Genomic DNA, 23,339 nt, shown 5'->3' with positions numbered 1-23,339 from the left:
CCACAGCAACGTGAAGGGCACAGCTTTCTCTGCATCCTGGCTAGGGTTGCTATTGTCACTTAAAAACTGCTGTCATTTTCAGTTTGCGAGGCAAAAAGTAGTGTTCTTTTCATTTTAATTCTTTTACCAGTGAGATTAAATACTCAAATATTTTTAGCTACTCTACTTGCTTTTCTCTGAAATAAACTTTGCTTATTCTTCTATAAAGATCTGAGAGTTTTGAAAATTGTATATGAAGGGTATTTGTCTTTTTGAGTTTTAAGTGTAACCGTTATGCAGTTTAAGTCTACGGCTTGCTTCCTTGGTCTTGTCTTGGATGGTTTTGTGCTTGGAAAGCCCTTCCCAGCCCAGAGGTAAAGGGTCTCGCCTGACACGGGGGTTTAAACAAGCGCATTTATGGAGCCACCTCAGCAGCAGTGCCTCCCCCTGCTGATGTACATCTTCCATAATGGCAGCTACTGCGGTTAACCCTCGAATTCCTGCTTGGAAGGTGAGAAGACGGAGGGTGATGGCAGGTCACCCTGCTGATCTGCAGGAGCTGGGACTCGAGCCCATCTTCCTGGGGCTACATCTTCCTGCTCTTCCCACTGACCGGTGAGGCGTCCTGGCCAACGAGGGTGCTCACCATGCTGGGGTAGAATGTGAGCACTGAACAGCTGGGAGCGCGTCTTCCCTGAGGTGCTGTGCTACTTTCTCAGGAAGGGAGAAAGCCCTGGGCTGCAAGCACAGACCGCGGCCGAATCGTAAGCACAGACATCTACGCGCAAACCCCTTCTCCTCTGGGCCGGGCTCCACACCGCTGCTCCCTCTTCCTTTTGGAACACGTGGGATTCCCAACACTTCCGGTAATTATGACTCAACTGCCTAGTAAATAGTTCTTCTCTTGACATTCACCAACTGGAACCGAATTTCCTTCTGGTCGCCCCTTGTGTGTAAAGAGTGTGTGTGTGTGTGCACGCACACGCGTGTGCGCATGTGGTTTCAAAGTTCTTTTGTTCTCTGAGGAATTATACCTGCAGGACAATTATATCCTCTACCCCCATCCCCCACCCCCCAAGCCCAAAGGTATACAGGCAATGGGAAAGGCTGACTCCAAACTACACTGCTTGGCTGTGTTTATGACGAGGGGAGCCCCGTCCACTCCTAAAACAGCCTTGGGAAATACCCTCACAAAAGTAAAACATCTGAAGTTGATATATCCAGAAAAAGCAAAAGGGCAACTGAGGAATTGTGGCTCATCACCACAAGACAGAAAAGCTATTCAAGACCAAGATGAGAGCAAAAACGTGTGTAGAAAGGCAGTTTTTGTCCTCACCTGTCGCTGAATTCCCTGCTTCCAGCCCCTGAGCCTGGACAGATAAGGCTCACAATGGCTGTGCAGGGCGCCGCGGGAGCCACTGTGTCAGAACAAAGACTGCGGAGCACTTTCAGGCCCCACCCCAGGTGACCAGCCTCTCCCACGGCATCATTCTGCTGCTGCAATTCCCCAAACTTGACAGGAACAAAGAGAGGTGTTTGGTAAAGAAATAAAAAGCAAAAGATTCTGCTTGGGTGGATCCATCTCCACATCTAATATGTCCCCAAGTCCCTTTCATACTTTCTTCAGGATGCAGCGTGTGTCCATCCCTCACACACAAACACCGTTCCCAAGTCCCCTCCTCCGGTTCTGCCTTTGTCTCTCCGGCCCAGCTCACCTTGCGAGCAGCTTCGTGGTGACTCTGGTCTCTGAGGCAGGGTCACCTAGTCCTTCGCATACAAATCTGCACATACATTTACGGCAGAATACTGAGTATCTTCTGTATTCTAAAATTTATTTCATGGACTCTTGTGGGGACAGCTGCAAGGCCACTAGGGTTCTCAGGAACACACTCCAGGAAAGAACATCCTAAACCTAACGCCAGCTGGTGCTCTGGACACTGCAAACAGCTGCTTCCTTCTGGCTCCTGCACAGAAGGTCCCCCTTACACTCCCAGAGGAGGAAGATAGTAAAGAAGCTTGGCCTGGAGAATCAGGGCCCCCGCTGATGCAAACGCACAGAGGTGCTGTGGGACTAAAGGCAGATGTAAGCTTCGGAGCAACAGTACTCGGCCTGGATGGGATTTGGTTGTGGGAACGGGGAGTAGGAGAAAGGAAACCGCTTCTCCCAAATGTCCTGCCTGCCATCTCTTCCCTGGGTCGATGCTCCCCTCCTCCCCAGCTCCATTTGTTTCTTTCTTTGACTGGTTACTAGCTGTACTTGCTTTATAATGCAAACTGCCTCAGTCCTCAATCCACTGCTAACCCTGGAAGACACCACTTCCAGCCTTCTCCTTTCTGCATGGCTAAACTGTTACCTGGTCACTGCTTCTCACACATCAGGGCGCATATGAATGAGGGGGGCGGGGCAACACTTCCCACCAACGGAAAATAGGAGAACAATGCGCCAGTTGAGGAAAATCTTCCTAAGGACTGGGCTGCATTATTCCCGAAGCCCTTGAATACTGGGGTCTCCCACAGCCCATTAAGGAACTCAGGACACCAGAAGGTTGCTGTGACACAGCTGTGCCAAGGGTTGAACTGCATAGGTGCGCACACACACAGTGGCGCTCTCTCTGTCACACATTTTTTAAACCAGTAGTTCTCAAAGTTGGTTATGCATGAGAATCACCGGAAGGCTTGTACACACACAGACTATTTTTTCTGATCTGAAGATCCAGGGTGAGGCTGAGAGAGCGCATTTCGAACACGGTCCCAGATGCTGCTCATGCTGCTGGTCCAGACACTTGCAGAACCACAGCTTTGGCCACGCAGTCAGATAGAGCAGCTAGATGAAACCGAGTTGGTTCTTCCTGAACTGAGCACGAGCCTGTTCCATGTGGAATGGCCAGACTCTGCACCCAGGTGGATTTCATTTGTAGCCGTCTGGCCTCTGCCAAGGCCTTGCCAGGATGCCTGTTTTGAAGCGATTCATGATTTCCTGGCTTCAGTGCAATCTATTGCCTAGTGATAGCTGGCATCATGGTCATTAGCAGCATCCACCAGGGAACGCAACAGGGATTCTGGAGCTCCCGGTGGAAAAGTACTCTTTCTTTAGGAAAATGATGGTCACTCTTCTCTCCACAGCTTGTAAGAAAGGCAGCTTTACTCTAACATTTAGGGACCGTGTTCCAGTGCAGAGGAGTTCTTTCAAGCACCACGGACCAGAAGTACACAACTTATTTGTTCATTAGGCAAATGTTCTTAATTTTCTTTAAAAACAAAACAAAACAAGACAAATATACTGGTGGTATTTTCTAATTATTTTCTCACTGAAACAATCATTGGTTTGTCACAAGATCAAAATATAAAAGGAGCATCTTATAAGAAAGTAAGTCGTATGCTTTTGAATGGCACATGCAGTATTATTTGCACAGTGCAGGTAATTTCAAGTTCTTGCATCCTATTTTATCCCCTGGGAAGATTTGGATGATTAGTGGAAATATAAGCTGAATAACCTCGAATATCCCCCCATTCTATCATTGAATGGATACTAAGTCTGGACACTTTCTTTTCAGTTTGTATTTCTGACCTTCTCCACTTGACATGTACACTAAACAGCCCCGAAAGGGTTCCTGAAGGCTGCTGCAATCTCCCGACTTTGCACCCTTGTGCCAGTGTGCCTACACAAGTCGTCTGGGCCAGATGTCAGGCCCGGCTGTCGGGCCACGGGAGACCTGGATTTGGCTTGTGCAGCATCGTGCTCGTGGGAGATCTGGCCGTGGACGCCCAAACCCCAAGATGGGCACCCAAGGGGAAGGACTCCAGGACATGTTTTACTTGAGGACTGGCTGACACCAAAAGTGTTGGGATACCAGTGCAGAGAAAGGAGGTGTTTGTTTACAGTGACTCATTAACCCTGAGGACGGCTTTGTCGACTGACTGCATTCCTTGTCCTCACACGGGACCAGGTGAGCAGAGGCAGGCAGGGAGATGTGCTGCTGCACAGTCCCTGCGACTTGAATACTCTGATGGTTAAGGACCAGAGCAAAGGTATTTTAACAAACATCTAACCTAGCGATGAAGTTTCAGTAGCCACTTAGCTGGCTGAATGGGAACCTTGGTGAAGGGAGCAGAGCCCAAGGCACAGTCCACAAAGATGACTACTGTGGTGCCAGCGTGCTCATGCTCAGTCCTGAAGGGACGCCGCTGAAAACTCAAGTGTTCTCCCTCTGAGCAGCATGTCCCAAATATGAGCTGCTGGGAGCCTCTTGGGCTCTTTCTGGTCCTCAAACGACTGCCTACAGACTCCTTTTCCACACAGCACACTGTCATCTGGGAACTCTATTTTTAACAGCTGCATTTCAGAGGTCTGCAAAACCATCACAGTCGTTCAGTGTCACTGTCAGAACACAATAGTAGAAAACTGTTGGATGGTTGTGAAACAGCCAAACCTCAATCAACCACCAGGAAGCTGGTGTCCCCACTTTCCCACATCATGTTGGACTTAGGGTCTGGGAGACCCGACACAGGTACGTGCCCAGAAAGGAGAGGAGGCCAGGGCAGGGGAACTGGCATCCAGAAGACCTGAGTTCACATCTTGACTCTGACACTTCCTAGTGCAAGTCACAGAAACCCCTTAAGGGGAAGCTCCTGTTTCTTTTTCTGAAAAAAGGAATAATGCTACCTATCTTTTAGGATGTGTTAAGGATATAATGAAGTGCTATGTAGAAAGTAGTTAACATGGTACCTGGCCCAGAGAGAAACTTACTAAACAGCAGTTGTTAATATTAAAGGGAGGGACGGGATAAGCTGGTGAGAAGAGGACTCGAGAGGCAGAATGCCCAGGACAGTAAGTCCACAAAGGCAGACGATGGATGGATGAGTGTATGGGGAGGGCAGAAATGGGAGCAACTGCAGATGGATACAGTGTGTCTTTGGGGGTGATGAAAATACACTGGAATTAGATAGCAGTGGTTTGCACAACCTTATAAAAAGACTAAAACCCATCCAAATCTGAAATGGTAAATGTTATGATATGTGAATTGTGTCTCTCATATTATGGTATATACATTATACCTAAATTGAAAAATAAACCACACACACATTTTTGTTATGTGTGTGGTTTATTATTTTTATTGAGATACAATTCACATCCCATATACCCAGAACATCTAGCTACTTGAAACAGCCCATCCCCTGACCACGCTGCGAACCGCAGTGCGCCGACAGGGCGATGTGATGGGGAGGACCCCGGAGCGGGGGCAGAGGCTCCATATTCATCTCCTGTAAGGCCCACCAGGCCTATCCTTCCTTCAAAGAAAAGCAGAGCCCGGCCCAGGCAGCGGGAGAGGCCCCGGGCGGCCGAGGCAGGCCGGGCTGCAGGGCTCAGTGGCTGGCAGTCCTTCCAGGACTCAGCCCTCAGACAGGAAGACGAGGGTTAATGGAGGTCGACGGCTGCTGTTCCTCGTAATTGAGTGGGGAGGGCAGAGCGCTCGCCGGGAATGGCAGCTGGCATTCTGTGTTCCTGTTTATTACAGTTTATCTCAAGCAGTCATTCCCATTCACCTTTTAAAAAAAACATGAGGCGCAGCTGCGGCTTCACTTTAAATATTGTTCCTTCCAGCCTTCTAATTTTTTCACGGGCTCCTCCCTAATCTTTCACTATAATTAGATGCACAATCGAGAGACTGCACCTCGGGGAACAAAGCAGGCGCGGCCGGCCCCTCCACCGCAGGGCCTGTCCCCCCACCGCAGGGCCTGTCGCCCACCGCGGGGCCTGTCCCTCCACCGCAGGGCCTGTCCCCCCACCGCGGGGCCTGCCCCCCACCGCGGGGCCTGCCCCCCCACCGCAGGGCCTGTCCCCCCACCGCAGGGCCTGCCCCCCACCGCAGGGCCTGTCCCCCCACCGCAGGGCCTGTCCCCCCACCGCAGGGCCTGTCCCCCCACCGCAGGGCCTGTCCCCCCACCGCAGGGCCTGCCCCTCCACCGCAGGGCCTGTCCCCCCACCGCAGGGCCTGTCCCCCCACCGCAGCGCCTGCCCCCCCGCCGCAGGGCCTGTCCCCCCGCCGCAGGGCCTGTCCCCCCGCCGCAGGGCCTGTCCCGGCTCCCTTCTCCGCGGGCAGCAGCCTTCGCTCTGCTCTGTGGCCAAGTGGGAGCCGGCCTTCCACCGAATTGGTACATTTTCTGGATTTCCTGTCTCTCCGTCCGTGGGCTCTGGATCCCTCCAGGCCGAGGTGACACAGGCCGCATGTTTTCGAAGTTCACATTCGCTATCCGAGCGGTTCTCCAGGCGGCATCGTCCCCAGCAGCTTATTTGTTCGCGTGCCCCCTTCCCCTGGGCTCAGACGGGAAGCTCCTTGAAGGGAGCCCTGTCTCCCTTCCGAGATCCTGGGCCTGCTCACGATGCCAGGGACAGGAGGGCCCTCGGTGCCTGACGGCTGGAGGGATCAGGACGCTGACCTGCTCGGCGCTCGGTCCTAGACAGTCGGCGATGTGGGTCTTTACCAGCGGGTCGGAGGTAGCTCAGAGCGCGGCAGGGCCATGGCAACTGAACACACAGGTTTCAGATTCTGCCCAGACGCGGGCTTTCCTTCCCAAATAATCTGTGTTCTGCTGAGTAGCTTTACCACTACTGAATAACCTGGAGGCCCCAATGAGACATCTTGCTTACTACTGGGACCTGCCCCAAGGAAAAGAAATAGATGCCTGCTTTTCCTTCCTTTGCCTGGGTGGAATCTAATTTTAGCTATCAGAAAGTGACCTTTCCCCCGAAGGCTGTTTGCCTGCCTTTATAACAATCTTGTAAAATAATCCTTATACCCATGTGGTATTTATTAGTGCAAGTAGGAAATTCTGTTGTATCCAGGCAGGGATATCCCAATTTTCCAATTGTTTTTGACAACTAACCTCATAGTCATAGGAGGTGAAAGAGAAAATATTAAAACTTTTCATTTATATTTTAAACATTTATTTTTTAAAATATCTATGTATATGTTTTATACATGCATACTATATTTTTATAGTGATATGTGCATGTGCCTTAAGAATTATATATGTGTGTGTGTGTGTGTGTATATATATATATATATATATATATATATATATATATATATAATTAGAGGCATGGGCTCAAAACATTTTACTGATGGGTACAAGGTCAGAAAAGCCTACAGACCACTGCTTTATGGCATCTAATTTACTTTTCTACTTTGTCAACCAAACAGCAAAAATAAAACATTTGGGGGAACAAACTCAGAAGATTCCAATTAGGAAAAGTGATTTTTATACTAGGTAATTCTTTTCCTGGTCTTTGTATTTTAAAGAAAGCATATGTTGCCTTGTTTCACTAGAAGTTCTTAATGAAATTATGACTAGTACTTTTTTTTTTTTTTAACATAATGAAGCCTTCACAGTAAACAAGATATGCATACATTTGACAGCATTTGCCTGAGAAAGGTAGTTAAAAAGCTGAAATGACAAGAGAACAACTCTCATGTTGAGGGTTCCGAACAATATAAACTGACCTCCAGCATCCTCCTGCTCTAGAGGTTTCATCTTGTGTACCCGACCTATCAGACACCATGTCTCCTGAATCACATGTGGCATTCTATTGCCTTAGCTAGATAATGGGCTTCACAATGCAACTCTGTATTGTTGTTGTTGACGTTTCAAAGCAACTCGAGCCTTTCAAGGTTGTAGCTTTAGTCCGCGCTGTATCAGGTTGCCGCATATCATTGCTCACTCATTCCAGGCATCTGGGCTCTCTCAGGCTCTAAGTAGTATAAAACTACAGTGGCCATTACTTCATTGTTAGTCATGAGCAATGGCATGTCTTTCATTTTCCTAAGTGCAAACTGACCTACACTTTTCTATCTGAGAAATGGTTTGACAAAGAAAACCGAGAGCTATCTTTTGGCCCCGAATGTAGGAGGCAATGTGAGAACTGGGTGCTTGTTCTTCTGAGTGGACGCTGAGTGTCCCAGCATCTTCTGCACCCTCGCTTCAGGCAGGAGGGGACAGCTGAGAGGTGTCAGGGTTTCAGGACTCTGTGTACCTCCTTGGGCACTCATTCCCTCTTTGGGGATCAGAGCGGGCAATACACACATAGGGCAACATGGCAGGTCATTAAAATCTTTTACATATTTAAGTTTTAGCTTCTGGAGAAAGAACAGACATTATTCTGGACTGCCCTAATAAATAAAGTATATATTTAAAACAACCCCTACACTCAAACACAAATATGCATGTAAGGTACAAACTGCCATATTTTACATTATTATATGTAAGGATCTATCAAGACAGATGCTTCTTTCTGTATCTCTGGGGAAAAAAGTTAGTGACATATTTGGTCAAATTAAAAATTTAGCAGCAAGTTTTACTGTTTTAGGTCCATGATAGAAGGGCCTTTACTTTTCATCCTGTGTGTGTTGTGACCTACATCTGACTTATGGAAAATAATAAGGGGGAAGGACATGTAGTATGTGTTTAGCCTTCTGTGGACAGACAAGCATATACTTATAGTTTAATTTCGATCTCACCCATATAACTAAAGCTATTTTTACTTGGGCCTCTTATTACCAGACAATTACCATATAAACATTCCAAAAATATATTTGCTGACTTTCAAAAAAAAAAAAAAGGCAAGCAGAGAATTAGTAGATATTGTATCAATTTTTAAAAAAATCCCGCACTTCTCTTAGTAAAGTTTAATATTTTTCATTGTTAAAAAAGTCAAAATTAGAAAGATAGGTTAACATTCTAGTAATTTTTAACTGTAGACAAACTATTAACATGTCAATAATTAAAAAAAAAAAAAATCTTCCTTTATGTAAAAAGTCTGCCCAGAAACTAAATGTATGATAGACTTTTTTCAACTTCAGAATAACAACATGTGTATTCCAGTTACTGCTAAAATATATTAATGAATACAAGCTGGGGAAATCAGAAAGAAGAACTCTCCCAGCTTAATATATTCAATTCTGTGCATTTAAGCTTTCCTGAATATATTATGGCAGTGGCCACTGAGTGTGGAATTTGGCCACTTCTCAAGGGTGATCTTTCTCCCAGTTAGAAAAATGGTCCAATTGTTCACAAACAAAAGACCTCTTCCCCCCTTACCTTTTTATAATTCCCCTCCATGTCCAATGGGCATTCTTGACTGATGATGTCATCCATTCCATTACTGTCCAAATTCATCCTTTAACTCTTTAGAATTTCACTTGAGAAAGAACCTCTCGTGAATTCTGATAGGCTGAGGTGCCAACTGCTCAGCACCCTGGTTCCTGCTCATGCTGACATGGAGAGCCAGCTCAGAGTCTGTGCCCGGCTGTGCATGACCTTGTCCTGCTCTGTCTCAGAGCCACCGCCCGCCTGGCCTCCCTGGGCTGTCCTGCGCTCGGGCACAGGGGCAGCTGCCGTTCTCTGAGGCTCACTCTGCACTGACGCTCGGTTTGTTCAAAGTCCAGCCTTCCCACCATCTGCTGGCGCCTTCCCCTGAATGATCCTGCCCGGATTCCTCTCCACTGCACCTTTCCTATTTCCATCCAAGGAAAAGCTGGTTCAACTCCCCAACTCTCCAGGTCAGGGCTGATTGTGGAGAGGAGCTCTGTGAGGAAGCCAGCAACCTTATTCTGAACCCAGGGTAGAGTGGACGAGATAAAAATAGATGCAGACAACCCAGCCTCGCAGACTTCACCAGTGAGTTAAAAGCCGGGTATCCCATGACAAAATGAAAACAGCATAATTTAAAGGCTAACCTGTAAGACAGATGTTTGCTTTTGCTTTTTCTTTTCCCCATAACCAATCACTTTCTTAGAATCAGATGCAAATGTCTCATCTTGTGGTAGAAGCCCCAGTACAAAGATGAAATTTATTTCCAACACAGAGAAGGACCCTTCCGCCCAAGGATCAGTGCTTTGTTCTATTAATACAGCCAAGAGAAAAAGATCCATCAACTTTTCTTTAAAATTCAGCCAGTGGCGGGCTTTTTCACAAAAGAGAATGTTCCTTTCTGTTGCTCTCTTCACCCTTTCCCCAGGGCTTTTGGTTTCGTTTACTGGCTTTACATACAGAGACAGAAGAGACCCACAGCTGGAGGATGTTTGGGTGCAAGAAGCCGACCAACAACACACAAACACACACTCATCATTACTGAATGACTACAGCCTAGAGTCTAGGCCCTAGACTAAAAGCTACACCCGCTGTTCATTAGAAAAAAAATGAAGCTACTGTTTGCAGGAAAAGTGGGCCAAGAGCGCAAAGGGCGAGCCTCTGTTAACCACACCGCCTCTCCTCTGACGCATGAAGACAGAGCTGCAGATGTGCGAGTTAATACGTTTTCCAATGTGAATTCTTGACCATGTTCAATGCTGTTGAGAACACACTAATAAAACAAAAATGCCATTCAAGGTAGCCTCTTGGCATCTGATCCTCTGCTGAAATGCTAAAACTCTGTTGTGTATGTCCACAATTTAAAAAAAACTCATTTTGTTCAAGACCGGTGGCGTGAATGTGTCCCAACGTAGTCGAGTTTAGCCCTACTTTTGTAAAGCAAACACTTTCTTCTGCATCCCCTGACCCAAATCCAAATCCTCCCTGAACTCCACTCCTGAACAACCCCCCCCCCCCACCTCAGTTCCCGAGGGAATGATTTGTACGCTTGCAGACAGTATGATGACAGGTTGTGTCTCGGAGCCACGCTGCATTTGGGCAGGGCTTCTCCCTAGCAGAGATCTTCCTCGTCTCATCCTCTTCCAGACCCCAGGACCTTCATACTAAACAAGGCTCTCGCCATCTGCATGCAAGGAACCCCAAACACCTCCCAGGGCTGTGAGGCAACGCATGTGTGTCCCAGCGCGGGTGTTCTCAACACCGCAGAATTCGCCGAGGCTAAGGCTTTGGGATTAAAATGAAGTATTTCTACCATAAAGGATCCTGTGTATATTACATCCTGCCAAACAAAGTCACTTAAAGTGAAGGAAGCATGCATCTTATTACACGACATATATTAACATAATAACAATAGTTACCCTTTACTGAGGGGTTGCTATGTGCCAGGCACTTGACCGTGTGTCTTACATGTCTTCAATCCTCAGAGTAGCCCTTTGGATGAGATACTATTATCACTTGCATTTTACAGCTGAGCGAGAGCTCAGTGAGGGTAAGTAACTTGCCTACAGTGTGGCTGCTTGCAAATGGTCAGGCCAGAATTTGAGCCTGGGCCCTCTGTTTCTGCAGCCCAAAATCTAAATGGGCATGCCAGAGCCCCTCCCACTGGCTGCCGTGGCCAGTAAACAATTGCTCACACTAAAATAATCAGGCATAGCTTTTAAAAATTAGGATTGAACACAGAGAGAATTCCAGAGGCACTCATATAAAAGATCACATACCAAATATAAATCACACACCTGGGACACCCAGCATGCATCGCGACTATCCCCTGCCAATTAGACCTCAAGGAATAAAATGAGAGCACCTTCACAGGTGATCATGACCTAACAAGCTGCAGAGTGAGTCTTCTTTTCTAGTTTAGTGCAGTGTATTCGGTGCCACTGAGGATTCTTTCCTACAGCCCTGTGGCTTCAAGACTTTCCCAAGGGGGCAGGGTGTGTGTATTCATCTTGTTTTCCCCACAGCAGCCAGACACTGCCTTATGCACACTAAGGGGACAGTGAAGAGCTGCTCAATAAAGATATGAACACAGGAGAAATGTATGTGTTGCTTACAATGTTTCCTCTAAATGCTGTCCATGGTAGGAAATATCAATAGTTCATATTACTGCTTTTCAACCGAAATTTTCTGTGGCAACCAAGTATGTTCACAGTTAAAACTGATCTGCTCTGGTTGAAAGAGGGGGAGCTACCATGAATTCAGTCTCTGACCTCAGTGAGCACCCTGGCCCACCTAGCAATCTACAACCCAGAGCTAATAGGGATGAGATTATAAAAATTTAGAGATTAGTAAGACATATAACATTATAAGCCTAATTACTAATTTCGCTGTACTTTAACAGTGTGGGCTTAAATATATAGTTAAAATGACTGAAATCTCATTCACCATGTATATGTATACACATATGCAAATTAATATATATAGTACTGATACATGAACTGAATATATACATATATATACACGCACACAGACTTTAATAATGTATTATCTTTTGGAGAAGGGCACCTCAAAATCCAAGATGGAATTTCCCAGGCAAACAATAGCAACAAGGATTAGTACTAAGAGAACACTGAACACCATTTTCCTCCTCTGCCCGCTACGCCAGCTACGCCTTTTCGGGTCGTAAGTGACGCTCTAATAAGCACTATATAGAGACAAGTGATAGAACATCCCCTCCTGAAACACCAGTGCAAGAGCTTTCAGGGTGGTCCCCAGTGGGGATGCATGTGCTCTGCACCCTCCCTAAAGCAGTGCTCAGCACACAGCCCAGGCCCCTTTCGGAAGGAGCTGTACCACCGCTGTCTGGATGACTTGTGCCAGCTTAAAATACCAGGTAATTTCCTATCATGGGGACCGACCTCTGATGTATTCTACAGCTCTGCTACTCAAAGTGTGTCCTCTGACATCACCTGGGAGCTTATTGGAAATGAAAACTCTGAGGTCCCACACCAGACCTACTGAATTGCAAAACACATTTTCAAAGAGCTCTAGAATTTTTTAATGCATCTTCAATTTTCGAAGCACAGATTCAGACCTTGAAAAAATTTATTATAAGCCATTATCCTTTTTACTTTAGATCTTGTTTCTGGGCTCGGTGGCAAGACCCTGACTTTAGATGTTTGGGATCAACACTGGGATTAATTTCACTTCCAAGAGGTCCAAATGAATACAGGAAAGGCAAACACAGCACCTCACTGGAAGATAAGCTGAACGTAAGTAAGGCTTGGTGGCTTTGCACTAGCTTTGCGAACGAGGGGCAACAGTCACTCATGTCCTTTCTGCAGAGAACTTTCTCTGGTTCCTTCTCCCCCGCCACCCCTCCACAATGAGCGGAGCTGGCTTAGAAAATGTACACCTGGCCACTGACATCCCTGAGATTGAAAGGGCCTCTTCTCCCCTCTCCCCCCTCAAATTCAAGGACTAGAACGGAGAGCTTCAGTTTTGTGTCAAGCCATGCCCTGAATTGCAAGGTGCATTGATCACGTGAGTTCATGCTTTTACGTGATCATTACTGGGCACTGGTAGAAATCAGTGACTCTGAGAACACCGACCACATTACTGGGAAATCGCTTATGCATTGCCAAAAGACTGTCCTATTCACGGATGGGGACTCTGTTCCATCCCGACTGTCAGGATCCCACTGCCCTCCCTCAGCCTTAACATCCAGATTCCATGTGCTATCCAAACTGATACTTGAGTTGAAATCTTTTTTCAAGCTATTATTTTTACTTCTGTGCAAGTCACATAAATTTGCTTTGCTTTTCAATTGAGGTACTCTGAGAGCTCGAAAAGCCATGAAAATATGCACGGAATTTTTAAATGGACTGTTCAGTGTACGTTAAAAATTTTAATGGCATTGAGAGTGTGGAGTAGAGGAGGTGATGGTGTTGGAAGTACACAAAGTATCAAATATTCACTCATATTAAAAAGACTGAGGACCGCCCTGGCCGGTTTGGCTCAGTGGTTGGAGTGTCGGCCTGCGGACTAGAGAGACCCGGGTTCAGCTCCCGCTAAGGGCATGTACCTCAGTTGCAGTCCCTGACCCTACTTGGGGTCGTGTGGGTGGCAGCCAGTTGATGTGTCTCTCTTACATTGATGTTTCTCTCCCCCCCCCCCCCCCGCTCCCGCTCCCCGCTCCCTCCCGCTCTATCTGAAAATGAATGCAAAAATGTCCTGAAGTGAGGATAAAAAAGACTGAGGACCACAGACATAACTCTTTCTATTCAACTGAAAACATGAGTATAAGGAACTCAACTGCAGTCACTTTGGGGGCCACAGCTCAGCTTCTGAATGGGACCAGTGTTAATGCCCTCATTCCATTTCTCGGTCTTCTTAGCATTCTTGCCCATCAATGGCTCTCCTATGCTGACTGATATTAGGCCTTTTTGATAGTTTTCCTCTGAATTCAAGCAGTTTTGTCAAGTACTTTCTATTTCAAGAAACTTGATAATTTCGGATGCTTTTAGATAGTGCAAAGGAGAATACTAAGTCACCAAAATTTCAAAGTTTCCCATGGCATAGAGAATATAAATAAATAATAGGATGTGGTTATATTAATCCGAGCTTCATTTTGTTCCTTACACTATGATTAGTTGCCCAAGACTGTGTGTGTGTGTGTGGGGGGGGTCCCTACTCTCCCCAAATTGTGAGTGCACTGATATGTACCAGAGGGATGTTCCCATTTCCTGTCCCCTGCCATCACCGTCTTTTCTCCAAGAGAAAACATTAGATATTTGGCCTAAAACAGGTGTTGCGCATTTATTTCTTAAAATCCCTTGATGTCTGAATCCGGATGTTTGAGGCACCAAGTGCTACTTTAAATAGCAATGTTTGTGTTTCTACTAAATTTCTATTTCAGATCAGGTGTGTTATGTAAGGTCTGCTGACATCATATTTTTGTAGGTTTTCATGTGGGCACTTATTGCTGTGCTCTCTTTGTGTTAAAATGTATAAATTCAATTTTCAGAGATCTTTCTTGGCTAAAAAGAAGTGCAGAATTCTATATCCAGAATTATTTTCTTAATTTATAAGGTGATAGATATGTTACTGCCTCCTCAGTAAAAAACACACTGGATCTCAACAAGGCAAAACACAACTATAACCAGGCACAACAATGAAAACAAAGTATTCTGTAACACTATTGACTATGGGAAAAATGTTTCCAATAGAAAACAATTTACAGAATAAGACAGAAAATCATTTCAATGAACTTAAATGTGAAAAACTGTATCAAAGAATGCACTAAAATGCTTTGAAATTCTCTTTTCCATTAGGTCAATATATTTGTCCCTGCTGTGGATGAAACCAGGCTTAAACTGGGCAGAAGCTTAAATGAATTCAAATTTGATACCTTGTTATCTCATTCACAGGAACAAAGGATTGGGAAATGAACCCTCAATTGGCCTGGTGTCAATAGGGATAGAATATATTTCCTTTCCTTTATTAACCATTTAAATAATCCACTAGAATTTGGGCATAAAGGTTGTTTACTACTTTCTCCAGCAAGAATTTTCAAAACATCTTGATGTATTTCTTAAATTGATATACTCACTAGTTTTATCATTTCAGACCAATATAGGCCATCTTTGATTTTACGTGCTGGGTATTACACTTTCATTGGGCTGAAACATTTTGCCCAAGAAAAATTTGGTGTTTCAGAAGGCTGTTAAGTTATCCTTTGATACAGTAAAAGAATTTATTATAACTTTACAAAATTCAACATATTAAGAAAGGCAGTTTGGATATAAGTGCTCGTCTCAACCTACCACAGGTTTACCTTGGGAAAACTTATGGGTGAAGGATTAGTAGGTATGGAAGTACATTCTTTTTTTTTTTTTTTTAATTTTTTCTTTATTAATTTTTAGAGAGAGAGGAAGGGAGAGAGAGAAACATCGATGAGAGAGAACATCGATTGGCCGCCTCCTGCAGGCCCCCCACTGGGGATCAGGCCCACAACCTGGGCATGTGCCCTGACCAGGAATCGAACCAGCAACCTCTTGGTGCATGGGTTGACGCTCAATCAGTGAGCCACACCAGCCAGGCTCAGAGGTATATTCTTTTTTTTTGTTTTGTTTTTGTTTTGTTTTTTTTTTTGTTTTGTTTTTATCCTCACCCGAGGACATTTTTCCATTTTTTGTTCAGGTAGAGTGGGAGGGAGAGAGAGGAACAGAGAGAGAGAGAGAAACATCGACGTGAAGGGACACATCGAGTGGCTGCCACCCGCACGACCGACCAGGGCCAGGGACAAACTGCAACCGAGGTACATGCCCTTAGCGGAAACCGAACCCGGGTCTCTCAGGACCGCAGGCCGACGCTCTAACCGCTGAGCCAAACCGGCCAGGGCCAGAGGTATATTCTTAATGCATTGCCTCTGGGAAGGCTGGGATGTCTGTCTCCCTCATTGTATTCCTTGCATTATGCTCCCGTGCCCCTCCCCTCCCCATTTTGGCAGATGGAATGTTCAAAATGCTGGCAACTGGCCAAGAGGCTCATAAGCCAGGTACCTGGACTGCTGAGATCAGCGTCACCAACTCCCTGCTGCAATGCACAGATCTGAGCTTCTCTGTGGTAGTAGGAAGGGGAACCAAGGCTCTTGTCTTCAAGGAGTCTGCTGTCTAATGGGAGAGCCACACTTACACAACACAGCTGCAGATGGATTCTCACAGCAGTAAAACCAAAGTGCACCGAGGAGAACTTCTGAGTAGGGACGAGAGGGGACGGCTTCCTGACGAAGGTGACAGCTGAGCCTTGAAAGCTGCATCACCTGCAACAGGTCGAAGCAGGTGGAGTGGGAGTGGGAGGCACTGCAGGCGGAGGCCCCAGAGCACAGAAACAGAAGCGATGGCGGTGTGGGGCAGGGCGTGGGGCCCGCAGGGAGGGGGGCTTCAGCCCTGGGAGCAGGTCCCAGTTGGGCCTGAAGGGCCACGTAAAGGGCTGTGGGGCGTATCCTAAGGAAAACGGGGAAGCATGTTAGATTTCGACTGTGCTTCCTCAAGACCAGGTGTGTGTTTGAAGAGGAGTCTCGGGAAAAGAGATGAGAGACATTCACATATCACTTTACTTTTTTCCCTTTCAAGTCTCTATTCCCACAGTAGTCAAGAATGCGAGGGTGTGATCGGTATCTGAGGTGGTCGGAAGAGAACTGAAGCAAGGGAAAGAAAGGGACGAAAGCATGGCATTGTTTTTATACACACACGAATCCCAACATACCAACTGCTGGGAAAAAGCAGAAAATATTTGGGAGTTTTGAAGGAAAATGGACCCTCTGACCCAAACTTGTGCTGTCACATTAACAATGTCTCAAAGCTTCCATCAGAGGCTGTTTAGAAGAATTTGGCCTCTTGATGGCTGCCAGGCCTGGAGCTGTGGGCGAGGTTCCTTCCTGAAGAGGTTGGCTTCCTCCCAAGCCTGGAAAATGGAGGTCGATAGCTCTGGCTTTTAACACGGCTACAGACGAAAATGACAACACATGCCTCAGTAACCTCGTCGCTGATGTACATCCCGGGGGAGAAGAGTACACAAGACGAGGACAACGTGAGAACCTTTAAAAACTAAACCTCCGCAGAAAATTCTGCCTGAGCATTTCTCTCTGATCATCCCTTCTCGGATCAAGCTGTTCTACATATACATACAGTGCATACAAATACCTGCAGCCGAGATTTTCAGGCTTCTGGTGGCAATGACTGTTCAAAACAATTTGGAAAAGCAGTATATGAGGATGAACGATAGCTCCCTATATTAGCAACAAACCATTCAGAGATGAAGTGGTGCCTGGCTCTGCCGGGCTGCTTCAGTCGTCACCGAGCCCCTGCCACACACCAGAAGGACTGAGCTCTTATTCCTGGTCACTGACTGGTTGCTCTGAAAGGTAGCCTCCGGCAGGCCACCTGCCAACTTCCAGGCTGGGATGTTAACTAGGAAAAACCCCATTTCACAGAAAAGTAACAAGAAATAAGGGGATAATTTGACCCAAAATGAAAACTTGCAGGTTAATAGTGGGTGTGGGGAGAGGGGTAGGGAGGATAACTATCCATACATGATAAACCAAGATGCTATACCCTGGCTGGGTAGCTCAGTCGGTTAGAGCATTGTCTGATATTCCAAGATTGTGGGTTTAATCCCCAGTCAGGGCACACGCAGGAATCAACCAGTGAGCCCAGACAGTGTGGTTCAGTGGTTGAGTGTCAACCAATACACCAAGAGGTTGCCGGTTCGATTCCCGGTCAGGACACATGCCCAGGTTGTGGGCCCGATCCCCAATGGGGGGAATGCAGGAGGCCGTCAATCGATGTTCTGTCTCATTGATGTTTCTATTCCTCTCTCCTTCTCGCTTCCTCTCTCTCTCAAATCAATAAATAAAATTCAAAAAGAGAAACCACAATTCTATAGTATTTATATACAGTAGCCATATTCATCCATATTACTTGAGGGCTTGTTCTAAGCACTGGGAAAGCAGATGGATACAAATACGAAAATCCCTGCCTTCATGGAGCTTACGTGGAGTGAGGGAGACAGAAAATACACAAATAAATATGTGCTCTGATAGGTGGTAATGAGTGTCAAGTATAAAAATAAATTACAGAAGTGTACCAGAAATGCTGGGATAGAATTGGGGAGTTGGAAGTTGACATAATAAGTCTAGAGAAGGCCTTCCCCAGAAGGTAACATTTGAGCAAAGACCTGAAGAAAGTGAAAATAAGCTATGGGGGATACTGGCAGGAAAAAACACACGATGCCCAGTTGAATTTGAATAGCTAATAAACAGTGAACAATTTTTTAGTATAATCATGTCTCAAACACTGTAGATTATTTGCTAAATCTGGCAACCCTATGCAGGCAAGCATATGCCAGGTCGCAGGGACGGGACAGCTGGAGGGAGGGGAGTGACGGGAAGAGGGACCGTGGGAGACAACTCCAAGGGGAAAGGGGGCCCTGGGAGGCCCAGACTTTTATTCTGAGGTGACATGCTTTGACTTAGGTTTTAAAAGATAATTCAAGGACAGCAGCAGCAAGACTAGTTAGGAAGTCGTTACTGCTATAATGATGATGATGATGATGATAACATGATGATGATATACATCTAGACTATGCACCAGAATGAGCATGTGATTTTGGGGAGAATGCCCTCTGAAGCCCCATTCATGGACTCTCCACTAAGAAACGTTGGTATACATGTATGGGGGGGAGGGAATCAGTAGTCCTAGAAATGAATTCTACCTACTCAGTAACAATGCTAACCTAGGGAAGTTGCTTCACCCCATGACATTATCATCCTTAAATAACTAAATAAATACACCCTCATGCCCAAAGGGGAGATTTCTGGAAACACCAAACTGTCGATATGCTATCACGAGTGACTGTGACAACATCAGGCCAAGGGCTGAGAGAAACCACCTTCTGAATCCAACCTCAGGTGGTGCCAGCCAGGTTCTAAGACTGAGGGATGGAGACTTTGCTTCCAGGTTAAATGTTTTGTTGTTGTTGTTGAGATATAGATAAAGAGAGCTTTTCAAAAGAATATACAGATAGAGGTAGTTCCACCACAAAACCCACGGTGCTGCGGAATCTATCTACTAAGAAAGACTAAGTCCCCGATACACTTAATTTTATTGTGAAAATGAGCCAAAAATGCTTCAGTACTTTTAAACACGTGATGACAGTGTTACACACTGTGGTGCATATAAAATACAGTCAATTTGTCTTCCTTTGGAAAAGGCAGTAGGCTAACAACATCCCTCCTCTCTGGATGAAATTGCTAACATTTGACCAATTTTTGACCCATAAAAACAGTGATTTCATGTTCAACCTAATGAAAAGATTTAGGGAATAATCTTGGAGTAGCTTGCCTTTCAAAAATTAAATTACATAGTTTCTCTGAAAAGAGAGAAGAAAAATTATCTTAATTATGACAGTCATTTAATCATCGGGAGCCATGCCAGAGTAGGCTGGCTCCGCACAGATGCTGACACGCTCGCTAATACGTGTAAGTGAGGACTCAGTTGTTTTCTCAGTTTGTTGACCCCTTTCTCTTGGGAAGAGTTTCTGTGAGGCACAAATCTCCATATGTAGGATCTATGGACCTAAATATATTATAAACTGAAATACTCTAAAACAAGCCTACAATGACAAAATTGCACTTATTAAGCAGAGAAAAAAGTATATAAATACATTATACAGGCACACTTTACTTACCTGAGAAACCACTGCCCTAAGTCTTGTGAAATGTACTCTTCTGCCTGCATACATTTACCACTGTGAAATCTGACCTTAGGAGAAACACCTGCTTGTCTCAGGTAACCGACCTCACACAAGGAAGAGGCATTGTTAAGTTAGAGAACTGGTCTCTCAGAGCTTCTAAACTCGGTCAGTTGAGTGATACCCCAATATTAACTATCCTGGACTTGGACTAGCCATGCCTGCTGCTACAAGGAGCAATTTCTCTGAGAACATTCTCACCGTCTGTTTACAACGACTATACTTTCAATGTTGCCTCAACAGCTGAAGTCGCAGGAAGGAGTTATCCACACTCTAGAACCGGTCTTTTGAAATCATCTAAGTGTTTCATTCAAAACAGAAATTAGCATATGATGAATATGTATTGTAAAATATTTTCTATTTGGAGTTTTTTATGAATGTTGGTTGGTACCTTAATTCTTATTTACTATTCATTTAAAACAATACATTAGTAAAAATAAGTTTGGAAAGACATACAAGTGCAACTTCAAACGTCAAGTGCATGCTGGCTGATTTTTTAAAATTTCTAAGATCATCATTTACTTCCTCTATACGTAATTCCCGTAAAGACAATCCTAAAAGCTCACATCCTATGCAAGGAACAAATACCATATTCTTCGATATGATCGATGAAATTCTGGCCAGATTTTCCTCCTCAGAAGCCCCTTAAATTCAATTACAGTTCAAAACAGTTCCTCCGATTTGCAGACATACAGAATACGCAAAGCACAGATCACCTCGCGGATTTCACATATGCTTTAACGGCCAAGGAAGCAGTGTTTTCTGCCCCATTAGTCTCAGAAAACCTAATTACAATTCAGATACTGTATGCCATGAAGGCCAGGAGCGGAGGATGGCAAATGCCCTGAAAATCCGGAGAGGCAACCTGCTGCTTTGGAAGAGGAAGAGGCCTCCTCTCCCGGAGGATGCCGGCCTCGCCACCAGCCTTAAATCTTACCTGGTACGAACAGTTCTCCTGATGTACCATCTCAGTGCATCCTAGGGCGCAGACCCCAGCAGGACTGCTCAGCGAGGCTGCGGAGGGGAAGCGCGGAGCATCCGCGGCCGAGAGCGCCCTGGGAAGGCAGGGGCTCCCCGCAGATTAAAATGGATGCTGCTTCTGCTGCCTCTGCTGCTTCTGCTGCTTCGCTGCTCAACCTGCGCAGTGGCCCTGCCTGTGCCGGGAAGCGCGCAGCCCGCCGAGCTGCTCTCCTCGGAAACCAGCAGCGAGGCTCAAACATGGAGCTGGGACCAGCGGGGGAGGGGGCGCGCTCATCACCCGCACAATCAGCCAATTATATTATAGGCACAAAGAAAAGGATCAGTCTGGGGCCGGTGTGACCTTCTGGTGCTTCATGAAGGCAGTTAACGGATGTGGAGACATTCTGGTCCTCATTAAAGGGGAAAAGGCCCGCGAGGGAGAGGGGGCGAGGCAGACACAAATCAGCCTTGCAGTTGAACGTTTCTAAGCGCCGGCACCATCCTTCCTGCCCACGGGAGCGGACGGGATGGTGCTCATGGAGAAAGGGGGCTTAGGGATCAGCTCGGAACTTTTAACGGGCAAAAGGGAAAACGACCCACTCTGGGTATTGAGGGGGAAAGGATGTTTTCTGGGCTGAGTTTTTGAAGTGTTTGTTAACGTTATAACTAAAAGAAGGGTCTTCGTTCCTTAAAAAACATTATTTTGTAACTTTAGATTCCCCACTAATTTTTGGCTCTTACCTGCTTTTTAAGTCAAACAGAAATAGGGTAAAATAATTATTCCTATAGTTTTTTTGGGGGGGGGACAGAACATATTAAAGTCAGTATAATTCATGCATTTATGAAAATAAAACAACTGCAAGTTTTTAAAAGTAAGTCTTTCTGTGTGCATTCATGTATATCTCCATCTGTCTGTCTATCTGTCTGTCTGTCTATCTATCTATCTATCTATCTATCTATCTATCTATCTATCTATCTATCTCTACATAGTACCAGTGCTGAGACTTGAATATGGACACCCCCAGTATAACACACATGATCCCAGGAACCAACCACTGTACTTCACAGACAGTGACGGAAAGAACTCTGGACCTGCAGACCGCAAGCAAAGGAAATACAAGTTGGACCATACATGTTTCTGGGGATAAAAGATCCAATTTCTGAACTGCTTCAGAGCTTTTCTAGGATTTTAGGATTTATAAAAAGGAACAAGTCCTGTAAATTTGAAGCAAATTTTATGATGAAAATAAACACAATAAAATAAAATTTCCTTATCTATTTTCCTCAGTTGCCATAGGCAATATGTTTTGTTGTTTCTTAATAAAATGGCCCTGGGCATATAATGGTATTCAATAAAAACTTGACTGATTTTAAACCAATTAAAAAAATTCAATAGGGATATTATTTTTAAGCTATGTTAATATATCTATTAGCTTATCTTTTCAAAAACTCTTATTAAATAACCACATAGTCATTATGCTACTGATAGAGTAAAATGAGTACTTTTTGCCCGAGGAATGAAATCAACATTTTTGACAAGCTTTCATATCATGCTCTATCTTCAGGAATGGTGAGAGTTTGTGTTAGGAATATTTGGTGATATGTTTTTAATTGTATAACAACATCTCTGTTGCTTGGAAAAAGAAAAACCTATTTTTGTAAATATTCTTAATCTTTTCTATTTGAGATCCAAACAGGAGCAGTTTGCTACCTCGACCCAAGTCCACTGACACTCACATGCACGCGGGCGTCAGCCTTCCTGGTCAGGGGAGAGGCAAGGTGGCGGGGCGGGGTGGGTGCCAAGTGGTGACCTTCCAGGCTCCCATTTCAGCACTGGTTCACCGGGTTAATGAAAGTCTTCTGGAGATGCACCCTGCCGTTCACAGCTCCTCTCCCCGGGACACAGGAGAAAGACAGGGCACGTAACATGTGCAAGACATTTTAGGCCTGCTCTTTGGCAGGTGGCACAGTGAAGCAGAAGCCCGAACCAGATCACGAGTCTTCTTAGATACAGGATGAAGAAGAGAGGATGGAAACTTTTCAGGGAAAGAAAACAATCTGCAACATATCCCCAGTCCCAACCTCCACGCTTCCCTGTTGAGGAATCCACACTGGACGAGGGGGACTCTGTGTGGAGCGCCTCATTACACAACCGCCTAGATGCAGTTCTGGGATCCCAGGTGTGTGCGAGGTAAAGTAGGCCAAGGCAAAAGCTTTTTCTTCAAGGTAGCAAATCAGATGAAATGGAAATCTCAGGCCTAATGTAAAAGGCATAATCCCAACTTTCCAAGACAGAACAGCTGACTTCAAAGGCCGTTCAAGCTTTACTCAAGTTACTACTTTGACAATCTGTGACCTTAAGACTCAGGAACACGCTTTCAAAAGCTGTACAAGGCCACTTCCTGGATGCTGTTCTCTCTGAAAACTGAAGGCTCTGGGATATATTACATAAGCTCCTAAAGACATTTATCATGTGTTGTTAAAAAAAAAAAAAAAGG

General features: G+C 45.4%; 1 protein-coding gene across 4 annotated transcripts in view; it reads right to left on the bottom strand.

Moving 5' to 3' along the window:
- Positions 1 to 23,339, bottom strand: part of LOC118617186 (schwannomin-interacting protein 1) — a 545,098-nt gene that overhangs the window by 33,971 nt on the left and 487,788 nt on the right. The window contains exon 1 of one of the 4 annotated variants that reach the window (XM_036242903.1): positions 20,819 to 20,962. The exons of 2 other annotated variants lie outside the window; for them this stretch is intronic. In XM_036242903.1, coding sequence (XP_036098796.1) covers positions 20,819 to 20,848 — 30 coding nt within the window. In that variant the 5' untranslated portion in view covers positions 20,849 to 20,962. Of the gene's footprint in view, positions 1 to 9,075; positions 9,536 to 20,818; positions 20,963 to 23,339 lie in introns of those variants that run through there. One more of the 4 variants, XM_036242902.1, reaches the window with a different exon arrangement.

Source organism: Molossus molossus, unplaced genomic scaffold (genome assembly GCF_014108415.1).
Source record: "Molossus molossus isolate mMolMol1 unplaced genomic scaffold, mMolMol1.p scaffold_m16_p_5, whole genome shotgun sequence".
Taxonomy (NCBI): Eukaryota; Metazoa; Chordata; class Mammalia; order Chiroptera; family Molossidae; genus Molossus; species Molossus molossus.
The sequence above is the reverse complement of the archived record's forward strand: the minus strand, read 5'-3'. Positions and strand labels throughout refer to the sequence as shown.